Source organism: Vipera ursinii (genome assembly GCF_947247035.1).
Source record: "Vipera ursinii genome assembly, chromosome: 1".
In the NCBI taxonomy this organism is placed as follows: Eukaryota; Metazoa; Chordata; class Lepidosauria; order Squamata; family Viperidae; genus Vipera; species Vipera ursinii.
The window spans coordinates 345763275-345775549 of record NC_139512.1 but is presented as its reverse complement, the minus strand read 5'-3'; the positions used below and the strand labels follow the sequence as shown (position 1 = coordinate 345775549).

The window sequence follows — 12275 nt, the reverse complement described above, 5'->3', positions numbered from 1 at the left end:
AGAGCAGAGATGGATAGAGACAGATAAATGGTATATACAGAGATGAGAAAGAGAGAAATGTGTACAAATAAATAAATGTTAGTAAAGCATTATTCACTTAAATCACAGATAAATGTGATTTGCCAATATCTGGTCTTGTATTTAAGGGAAAGCTACAAAATTGGCAAAAAACAGACACAAATTTCACTTCCAAAATACACAGCAGGCGGCTGCATGTCCAAAATCTCTGGCATCTCCTGGTAACGCCCTTAACAGATGTTGAAAAAATAATAATTTTTTAAAATGTCTGATATAAAGGGATTTTGACTGAATAAGAACATGAATGAAGAGAGCGAATGGAATGGAATGGCTGGATCATCTGAAATGATCACTCACCCAAAAGCTCCAGACAGAAGTTGACCTCTTCAGCTGCACAGCTTTCAAGAAGTGAAAAATGACTTAACTCCAAACTACAAATAAGGATTGCGTTGCTGTGATAAATATTAAGGTGGGTAGGAGGCAGAGAAAATGGGCCCTTTGTGGCAGAAATGGGAAGACAATTTTGCACTCCACTCCTAGTTGGCACCACAGAGAGTCAAGGTTGATGGGAGCTGAGGCCTATTTGAGGAGTTCCCGCCTGTGTCTTCTGAACTGGGTCACGCCAAACAAAGAATGCCTACCAGTATAGTTCACATTTTTTAATAACATGGCACAGATTTTACATTACACAAGGCTTTGCTCATGAGGAAACATGCTGTGGATTGAATGTCGCTTCAGAGTTGTTGATTTTTTTTTCTTTTTCACATAAGGTTTAGAAAGGACTTTATTACATACAGGAGAAACAGCAAAAAAGATTTGTATATAACAATATTTTTATACAATACTGAAAGCTATCACTACAGTGCCAGTGTACATATTTTTCAGGATTCTCTCTCTTTTTTATTTTTTTGCTTTGTTTTGTCTTGTTCTTTTAAAAAAAAACACTGCACAACATCTGGAGTTCACAAAATCTGAAGTTCACAACTAAAACTTTTTAGTTGACTACTAAAATAGATTTTTGATCATTAGAAACAGCGGTCTGTAACAGACTTTTTTTTTCTTTTTGTCAAAACAGGAGAAACGATTTGAGATATCACTTTAACACTAGAAGACCAATGGAACTATTTTCTTTTAATCCCATACACATATTTTTACAGTTTATTAGGAGGCAAGGTATCGTACGCTTTCTGATAAAGTCATATTCTCTCCAAAGTATTTCAAAACAGAACTCAGCATTTAAAAATAAGACACTTAGGAAAACAGAAGCATTGAAACATATAAAAACAATTTCTACTTAGGGGAAAAAATGGACACTTGTGATTTCTTTTTGCCTGCGATTGATGCTAATCATAGAAATCAAATGCCATACGATGCAAGATGGCAACCTTTTCAGTTGCGAACATCATCACGTAACTTTGAATACAGGTAGTCCTCGACTTATCACAATTTCTGTTGCTAAGCAAGACAGCTGTTAAGTGAGCTTTGCCCCATTTTACAACCCTTCGTGCCACAGTTAAGCGAATCACTGCAGTTGTTAAGTTAGTAACACAATTCTTACGTGAATCTGGCTTCTCCATTTTCTTTGCTTGTCAGAAAGATGACATGACCCCAGGACACTGCAACTCTCCTAAATAGGAGTCAGTTGCCAAGCACCCGGATTTTGATCATGTGACCATGGGGATGCTGCAATGGTCGTAAGTGTGAAACATGGTCATAAGTCACTTTTCTCAGTGCCGCCGTAACTTTGAATGGCCACTAAACAAATGCTTGCAAGCCAAGGAATACCTATAATGGAATGCACACCCCTAAAATCAAGCAGAGTATTTTTTAAAAATGGTCAGAATCTCACGGGAGTACCACTTTCAAGCAATTTTAGGGTTCTTACGCACACACACACACACACACACACACACACACACAAACCCAACAACAACCTCCCCCCCCCCACAATCTTCTAAGGCTCCAATCTTCTCATCTGAAAATGCATGAGATTTAAAATGAGATCATTGGCATCTCCTAGACCAGGTGTAGGGAACCTTGGCTCTTTTATGACTCGTGGACTTCAAGTCCCAGAATTCCTGAGCCAGCAGTTGAAGTCCACAAGTCATAAAAGAGTCAAGGTTCCCCACCCCTGTCCTAGACTGACTGATCTCATGAAAGTTAAGCCTTTTCTCATTTCTGGAATATTCAGGGTGAACCTGTGGTTCCCAGGATGGAGTTACAGGCAACATGGTGCCGTGGCCCTCTTTTGCTCACCTCTACATTGATGGGACGGTGGAAAAACATTAACATAATCTTACCAACATTTCCGAAGAGCTAATAGCAGACTTCTGCACCTAGTTAAAAGTACATCCGTATAACAAGGTTTATGCCTATGTTAATGGATGTTCAACTAGAGTCTGAATGTGGGAAAAAGGTTAAGAAAATTGGTACCCAACCCAAACACCAATGATTCTTTTTTCCCAAATGGCAAAGATATCCAAATTCCTTAGAGTTCCAAGTTGCTAGTCCATACAGCACCAGAGGTATCAGGTTTACCACAGATGGCATTTAGAAAAGTGGAGGTTAATGTTATAAGGCCCAGCTCTAGACTCACACAGGCAACATGGTGTACTGCAGTTGTTTTGGGCTCCAGTTCCTATGAGATCCAACCAATGTCAAAATAATAGATGTTTCTGCAAAAAGTGTTGAAGCATCAGGTGCCCTTTGTTTGCTAAGTTTTGGAGGCAACTAGAACCACTAAGGCAATGCCCGAGATCAATCAAGTTGCCCACCAAATTTTGGACTACAACCTCCACCATTCCTCTCTACACAACACTTCCTTACTTGCCTAACCTTAATTCGGGAATTAGGTGCAAAAATCTGGAGGTAAACTCACCAAATGGACCAGATTTTCATAGCATCTTAAATCACAAAAGTAAAAAATTAGCCAAGGTGAATACGAACCACGTTTAGGATGTTGTACAAATATTGGTATTGGGCTTTAATTACTATGACCTCAAAATTGGGCAAAAGTACATAACATCAGGGGTTATCGGGGAGAAAGGTTAGAAAGTTAAATGGCAGCTGTGGCTGTGTGATCAAAGTCAGGCCTATTTTTATAGACATTGCACCAATAAAAAAAATAAGTCAGCATTCATCATGTCACGACTGCCATCTTGCCTTTTCTGACCCCCCCCCCCCCGGGCAGATTAGCCGATATAAGTGTCAGTTTTGTTTCATGACACACATTTTGTCATTTAGAGAAACCTTTATTTATAATAGGGTTCTCCAAACTTGGCAACTTTAAGACTTGTGGACTTCAACTCCCAGAATTACTCAAGTCAATCATGCTGGCTGGGGAATTCTGGGAGTTGAAGTCCAGAAGTCTTAAAGTTGCTAAGTCTGGAAAACCTTGGTTTACACTCTAAATGATGGATGAAACAAGGATGACCAAAATGGGCCAAGTCGGGACAATTAGCTTCATTTGATAAAATGGAAATGCTGTCAAACAGTAATTTCCCATGAATTTAATAATTTCCATAGTTTGTAATTCAAAGTTGGCAGAAAACCTGGAGATGGGAGGGTGGGGGAGGCAGATTGTGAGTCCCCTTCTCTTACCCACTCCTCACACTTTATAAGGCCTAAAGAGAAGGACAGCCCAGAGAGCAATGCTGGCTAGGTTATTGGGAGTTAAATTCAGAGTGCGCTTGGCTCCTCTAAATGGATTTCAGCAAAAATGGCCTACTTGTGAGTTTTCAAGTTTCATTCAGTGACTCAGGAACAGCTATGGAGAGGCTGGATGGAATCTAACATTGTACAACATTTTTCAAGTTAAGAAAAAGAAAAAACAAAACACTAGCTAGCAAAAAGATTTTTAAAAAAAAAATAGGTAGGAAAAACAAACAACAGGTGAGACCCAATTTCTATTTGTTGAAGATGAAGATGGTTTATTTCCTCATCCAAAAGTTATCCGTGATGTGTGGGTTTGTTTAGGGAAAGTATGACTTTATGTGTGGTTGAGTGTGTTGACAAGGCGCCTTTGAGTTAAAGAGGCTTTTGTGAAAAACTTCAAAATTAATTGCATAGCTGAAGGGGTTTAGCTGTCTTATGACATTAGATGTACCGCAGCTGCGGTCTTTCACACAAAGTCTGCAAAGAGCACAGTTTAAGAAGTAGCAATGCATTATGTTACTTTTTTTCTTTTCCTATGTACATACTTACAAAGTAAAGCTTTCATCTTACCCATGTTGCATATATGACCCACTAGCCCACGAAATAATGTTATTTTCAACAACTCTCTTACAGGGGAGAAAAAATAAAATAGAATAAAGGAATTCTGCTTTTCTTCATTTCAACCTGGAGAGAATGAAAAAAGAGAGAGAGAGAGAGAAGTGGAAAGAGGGAAGATTTTTGAGAAGATGAAATACTGACTTACATCTTGTTCTGGTAGGAACAGTAAAAAGAAAGAGCATTTACGTAGAAAATGTGCCAACTTTTGTCTAAAAGGTTCTGAAAACTTTTTTTTTCAACATATAATATACAACCCAACCATATTTTATTTTTATTTTTTTGGAAAAAAAACAAGAAAAGAAAGGAAAACCTTAGTACACCTGGGTCTGTACATTTTATACAGTTGGGTCATAACCAAAGTCTACGTTATCGAGCAAGAAGATCCGTTTGTCTAATGTTCTCTCTTGGACGTGTTCGGCGGTTATTTATCGCGCTTCGATGTCTTTGAGAGTGTGGGAGGGTGGCCTGTCCCTCATTTCTGACGACAAAGGTGTAGTCCTTCGGGGGGAACCAGGCCGAGGTCCTAGGGTGGAAATGAGAGGGGGAGGCGCACTCAGGGCCGCTGTGGGGGGCGTTTTATTGAGAAGCCCATTCTGAAGTCCTGAAGGGGGACTGACGCGAGGGTAATGCATACTAGGAAGTCCTGGAGTAATTAGACTTGGGTGAGCCAAGTGACCGTCCAGGGCCACGGGATGCACGGAGTGAAGCCGAACGTGCTCATAGTCCTCTCTGAGCATGTGCAACCTTTCTCTCTCATCCAGGTGGGCTCCCCTTTCGTGCTCACGACGTGGGTCAACCGAAAGGGGGTGGTGATGATTATTATAGTCATGTGGCTCTCTGTCCCTGAAAGATCGCTCTGCGTCGTACAGCCTTGGTGTGGAGAGGCGGTGCAGCGGATCATTCCTTAGGAGAAACTCCCTGCCCAAAGGGTCTCTCCGATGGATGTCTAAGTCTCTGTAAGGGTCCCTCAAGGGGTCTCTCATGGGGTCCCAGTGGAATGAAGGATAAGGGAAGCGTTCGGCCCCTGGAATTGGGCTGATGCCCATAAAAGGGGTCATCATGCGAGTCCTATCTAGACCACTGATGGTGTTCATGGGGTGGATGCCAGTGACACCCACAGTCATGGGCATGGACACTAAAGGGCCTGGATGGACACTGGCCGTGGGCATGGATGATGGCTGCTCAGATGGCCGAAGTGTTTGTGGTGTTTCAGGAGAAACGTCATGATCTTCCTTCCGCTCCTCTTTCACTTTGACCTCATTCGATTTTTTCAGATTCTCATAAGCAGGTTCATTCTTCTTCTCAGCATCCCGACTCAAGTTGCTGTTAGGTCTGGTGCTTTCTGCAACAGGTGTCCTGGAGTAGGGTGAAGGCACCCGGGATGCTTGTTTAGATTCTTCCAACGATCTGCTATCATGGGTCAGACTTTCCTTGTCTGAAATATAGTTGTCTTTTGCCTTGTGCTCATCAACACTGATATCCTTCCGTGGTTCTGGATGGTCCCTCTCTCGCTCTTTGGGCTTCTCTTTTTCACGAGCCTCTGAGTTCAGGTGGCTTCTGATCTGTTCAGCTGAGCTGCGGTTGTGTCCAAGAGAACTCACAGAATGGATAGGCGCTGATGAAGGGTGGCTTGTGTGTCTTTTCTCAATAGTTTCCCTAGAAGTATTAAAAAGCACAAAAATTAAGACAGAAGAAAGCTTATGGAGATGCTTAAGGCCAATATTTTGCACAGGTCCTGTGTAATTATAACCTGCCTAGTATGGATAACAAGTTCCAGTTCCTAACAGTTTCAGATGGTTTAGCCAAAGATCAGAGCTAGTGAGGATCAGACTCCAACATCATCTAGAAGGCTTCTATCTCCCTGCCATTTGTATATCAAAACAGCATTCCATAACCTGGCGCCTTCCAGCTCATTCACAACTTCAGATAGTTAAGAGACAATAGGAATTTTAATCCAAGCAAACTGGACAGCTGTAGGCTGTGGAAGGTTGCATTAAAGCCTGATTTATTTTAGTGGTGTTGACACAAGGCGTCAGTTCCAAATGGGGGTGCCAACAACACATGCTTTGTGTTCCTAATAGATAGCATCCTCCCTCAGAAGACCTCTGTTCCATCAGAAGCTCAAATTCTTTGGCTTCCAAATGAGGACACATTGGAAAAAAATATGATGTTGGGAAAGATTGAAGGCAAAAGGAGAAGGGGATGGCAGAGGATGGCTAGATAGCGTCACTGACACCATGAACAAGAGTTTGGGCAAACTACAGAAGACAGTGAGGATAGGGGGACTTGGCGTGCTGTGGTCCATGGGGTCACAAAGAATTAGACATGATTTAGCGACTGAACAACATTCCATCAGACATAATAGTTCAGGCAGGCAGGCACCCTGAAACACCCCTATAGATTTATATAAGACTTCCTGAGATACCTAAAGGTATAATTTGTTAGTGGGACACAGAATTGTGATTTTTGGGATATCTGTGAGGTTATTTAGAGTCAAATATCAAACCAGTGTGGGTAATATAATGTTGGCAGATATTCCTTCCTGACCTCTTCCCACAAGCATCTTTTTAAGTGCACTGAAAGACACAAAGGAGTGCAAGACTTGGTTCTAGAAACCTATTTGCTCTTTGGCTTTTGCAATTTGTATTTATTTATTTATTTATTTATTTATTATTTATTTATTTATTTATGGGATTTATATCCCGCCCTATCTCCCGAAGGACTCAGGGCGGCTAACAACAAAACATATAATAAGTACAGAAATCAAGATAAAAATAAAATTGAGAAAATCTGTGCAATAAATTAAAATTAGAGAATTTAAAAAATAAATTAAAAATTCTAAATATAAATTATTGTTGTTGTTGTTGTTATTCTCACAGTCAGCCCGATGTTCAGACTGGGTTTGGTATTTTGGTCTACCTATCATCCAGGACCTGGAATAGGCAGATCTGGATGTTTGGTAGTGTTACAGATAGTGTCACAGGGTGGAAGCTGTTCAGAGTAAAGCTGCCTTTTGCAATTGACTAATGGTGAATTTGTCAATGCCAATGGTGTTCAAGTGGTGCTCCAGTTGTTTTAGAATTGCACCCAAGGTTGCCTATTACTATTGGTACTACCCTAGCATGCCTTTGCTACATTCTCTTTGTTATCTTCTTCAGTTCTTTCTCTTCTATTCTGCTGTCTCCAGGCACTGCCACGTCTACTATCCAGACTTATCTTTCTTATCGACAATTGTTAAGTCCGGGGTGTTATGTGGCAGGTGATTGTCTGTTTGAATTCTAACATCCCGGTGCAGTTTAACTTCTTCATTTTCTATGATTTTCTCTATTTTAGGGTCCCAACAGTTTTGCTTGCAGGCAAATGATAATTCTTGCAGATCTTCCAATGCACCATTGTTGCTACTTTGTCATGTGGCTGCTTGTAGTCAGTCTGGACAATCTTCTTGCAGCAGCTTACCAGGTGGTCCACTGTTTCTTCAGCTTCTTTGCATAGGCGGCACTTACTGTCTGTTGCTGTCTTCTCAATTCTGGCTTTGTATGCATTTGTCCTTAAAGCTTGGTCTTGTGCAGCCAGAATTAGTCCCTTGGTCTCTTTCTTCAATTTTCCTGCTCTTAGCCATTGCCAGGTCTTGTTATTATCTGCTTTCCCTGCTATTTTTTTTTTAAATGTACTGGCCATGTAGTGCTTTGTCTGCTCATGCCTCCATTTTGTTCTGCATTTGGTCTTTCTTGTAGGGCAGTTTGGTGGTGCAGTGTTTGGGTTTTCTTTCCCCTTCTCTGTTGACTTTGTATCCCAAGTTATAACTGTAGCTGTGCTATACATTAGTTGGTTTGTTTCTTGCAGTGTGTTGGTGCTTATACTTGATATTGCAGTATTTGCATCTTTTAATGCTTATGCTAGCTGTTTGTTTGGAACAAGCTTCAATGCAGACAGCCTGATTCTGATGTTTATTATTATTATTGATGTTGCTGGTGTTCTAAATGACTACAGTCTATTGGATTATTTTATCACTTAATACTTGTGCCCTTATTTTCCATAACTAGTGTCAAGATTCACAAAACTTCTTTCTACCTGCTGCCAGCTAATAACTGCCTGGCCAGATGTTACACAAACTATTGTGCCATCCATTTATCTGTCCATCCAATTTATGGTCAAAGACCATGGAGGGGGAAAAAAATCCAATTTGAACAAAAGAAGGAATTAATATATTAGAAGAAGAAAAAGATTAGGAGTGAACATTAAATACATGAAGTATATCTTGTCAGACCATTTAAGCTTAAACATAATTCAAATCCAGCATCTTCTAACAACAATGATAACTTGGCAAAATCCCTTCCTAGAAATTTAAGTCAATTGATCCATCAGTAAAAAACTCTCATCTTCAGGCCAAACCATGTAAGGAGATGAAATATTGAGAGCTCTAGGTATGATCTAGGGGTCAGGACCCAAGAAATTAGATTATCTTGTTGATTTCATCTGAATGTGGGCAGGGTTGTGGAATCTTCCTTCCAACACACTTGAACTTAAAATGTTATGAGGCTGCCCGAATAACTATGAGCACCTTAAATTTTGTCTTTGTACGGCTGCTACTTTGGCTGCAGTTAGCTTCCTGGTATAATTCAAGGTGATCTTCAAGAAAGATTTGTGGAAAATGGAAGATTAACCCTATCACCATAGATGGAATGTTCATGGTTTGTTAGGAAGGAGCTTTCCATTTGACTCAAATGTTCTAAACTTAAGTGTTTGGGTGTTTTGTAAACCATTCAACACTATGAAGTTGGGTAGCATAGAAGCCTAAGTATTTAACAAGAAATAAAATTCGTATTGATGTAAGTCAGTGGCCCGCACATTTTTTGGCACTAGGGACTAGTTTCATGGAAGACCATTTTTCCAAGGAGCAGGGGTGGGGGGTGGGGGGGAGGTGCACCCAACCTAGATCTCTCGCATGCACTTTATAGTAGGATTCATGCTCCTATGAGAATCTAATGCCTGATGATCTGAAGTGGAGCTAAGGCAGTGATGCTAGCACTGGGGAGCAGCTGCAAATAGAGATGAGGCTTTACTCATCTCCAGCTGTGCACCCTGGTTCCTAACAGGCCAGAGACTGGTACTGGTCTGTGGCCTGGAGGTTGGGGACCCCTTATATAAGTGGTCTCCTATGTAGAAAGGCAAGAATGGTGGAGAGATAACTAGGCACAGAAAGATTTGTGATTGAGGCCCGCTTAATAATAGGGATCTGTCATTGTTCAGATCCAGAACAAGGACTCTGCTTTCTACTATAGCATTCTCTGGTTAGTGTTTGAACTGAGAATCTGCAGGAAAACAAATCTAAATTATGTCATTTCCCCCCAGAAAAGACTCCTTAGCCATTTGGCTCAGATCAAGATCATGCCACATATTTCTAAAAATCAGAAGTAGTATCAGATGCAGAATTGGAAAAGCATCCTGTCATTTAATAATGTAAATTCCTAATTCAAGGGCAGGCCTTCTTTTTTTGACAAAAGTAAGTAACTCCACACACCCCTACTTGCCTGTGCTGTGCTAAAGATGCAGTGAGAAACCAGAAACTCAGTATATGTTGGGCACTTAGTTCTAACTATCAAGGAAATCAGAAGTAATGTTAGATAAAGTTTAAAGGCTCCTGGTTCCCCACATCAGTTTTGAAAACATTCAAGTTTCTTCAGCAACCTATGACGACAACAAAAAAACAAACTACCCTAGAAAATTATAGCGTACGATGATTCTCCAAATTAAATTGAACATCCAAGATAGTTAAATGGTTTGAAGTGCAATGTAAGCTAACTATTATTTGGGGTTCATGAGCAAGCTTTCAGGTAATGAATAAAGGTTGCAGTCTTAGTCTAGTATAAAATCTAAGTATTTTGTAGTCACGAAATTCTAGAGAATTACATTTGAAGATCCACAAATGAAAGCATCAGATATAAAGTTAGATCTGAAATATGTACTCATTTCCCAGGCTTTTTTCTAAACAGTAGTTCCCAACCCATTCTTTTAAGCAGATCATGTCATCGTCAAAAGCTTTTGAGGACCATGATGTAACTCGGACATTATCAGCATGGTACATGTTGGCATCATATCAGTGTAACTTCCCAGAGCATATTTAAGGACATAAAAATTGAATGCAGTTATTTTTTTTTAATGGCAAATATTTCCAAATCCCCAGATCTCAAAGGATTTTAGCATTCCCCTGTAAAATCTTGCAGGAAGTTTCATCAGGAATATCAAAAGCTTGTGAGATTTCAAGCAAGAATGTCAAAACCTGCTGGCTAAAATCTTGACAATTTTACAAGATTTTGGCCATAAATAGGTAGATAAATAGAAAGGCAGAGACAGAGATAGAGATACTGGTACATGATAATCTATAGTGACGAGTCCTTGGGGCTCTCTGAGCTTGGTTGTTTGATTGCAGATGTTTCATTACCCAAACTAGGTAACATCATCACTGCTTAGTGACTAGCATTGATGTTACCTAGCTTGGGTAATGAAACGTCTGCAAGAAAACAACCAAGCTCAGAGAGCACCAAGGACCCCTCATGTCAGCCCTGAGCTGCAAATATTCTCCTTTATTGATAATTTATCGGTCATCATCGACCATCAGCAGTTTTTGGAACCACAAGTTAAGTATGTATTAAGGAGGGAATGGTTCCCCATCCCCCGGCAGGTGATGCTCAGCAGGTGTGTTCTTTTCATACCTTTCTTTGTCATCTTTACTAAGAGAAGCGTCTCCTTTATCTACATCTCTGTCTCGTTCATGAGCTGCAGCGGACGCGCTGCGTTCCTGCTCACCTGGCTTCAGCCAGGGCGGTGGAGTTGGAAACGAAGGAGGCGTTCGGTGAAGACGATTCCAAGGCTCGTGAGGGTTGCTAAAGCTCTGCATGCTGGGGCAATCCTTGTGGCCAAACATAGCGTTGGGTGCTGAAATGGTGAAGGGGAGGGAAGGAGGGAGGGGGAACAGAAAGCAATATGCTCAGTGGGTAGTACTTACCAATTAAACACAAGTTTGTTTATTTTAACAGCACTCAGAGTTTAAAATGAATACATATTATGGGGAGCTGCAAAAGGAAAGGAGATTAATAGATCATTGTTAGCACCTCATTTAAGAGGAAGAGATGCAATCCCTCCTTTGAAAGACAGGGGGAGCCGTTTAGGTGACTCAGCTGCTAAGTTTTTATTTCTTTGTGAAGAGGAAGAACAGCCAAAGAAATCTTAAGATAATATTAAATGACACAAAACCAATCCCAAACTAATTAGGAAATGAGCCCAGCACAAAATATGTTGCATTTTTAAAAAAAAACATTTGGAGACTATTTGTTTTGGTGTCTATCAAGAGAATCAACAGCACAACAATGCTATAAAAAGGCATATAAAATAAAGACACTGACATGGAAGACTACTTGAATTTAAGAAAATTTCACTTGGGAAAAGAAAGTTAGGTGGGGGAAAAATTGCCCTTCCTCCATTGCAGAATTCTCAGCAAATTTTAGACAATTTTCTCACTAAGTCAACAGTTTAAGGCAATGATTCTCAATTGTTTTTGTTCTCAGGACCCCTTTACGCTCTTAAAAATGATTGAGGACCTTACAAAGCTTTGTTTTACATGGGTTATATCTAACAATATTGACTATTAGAAATTAAAACTGAGAAATTATAATATATTATTAGACTTTGTGGATACCCTGAAAGTGTCTCTAGCATCCCCAGGAGTCCTGAGATCACATTTTGAGTATAAGGGAAATATTTAGTCTTCCTTTCATTGTAACAAAACAAGACAATTCTGAAACAATAGCTGCAGGATCCGAAGCCTACAGAAGAGATAACCCAGAGAAGCAGATTAGAACATAATCAACATAAGTTGTTGTTGTTGCCAGTTGTGAAGTCATGTCTGACCCATCACGACCCCATGGACAACGTTCCTCCAGGCCTTCCTGTCCAATAACATCTTCTGGAGTCCATTTAGGGTCATG

At 40.3% G+C, this 12275-nt stretch overlaps 1 protein-coding gene across 1 annotated transcript in view; it reads right to left on the bottom strand.

Annotated features, from left to right (window-relative positions):
- Positions 1-585: 585 nt before the first annotated feature.
- Positions 586-12275, bottom strand: part of AUTS2 (activator of transcription and developmental regulator AUTS2) — a gene marked incomplete at its 5' end in the record, with an annotated part of 130732 nt that continues 119042 nt past the window's right edge. The window contains 2 exons of the mRNA XM_083350233.1: positions 586-5946; positions 11004-11226. Of these exons, the coding sequence (XP_083206359.1) occupies positions 4716-5946; positions 11004-11226 (1454 nt within the window). The 3' untranslated portion in view covers positions 586-4715. The remainder of the gene's footprint in view (positions 5947-11003; positions 11227-12275) is intronic.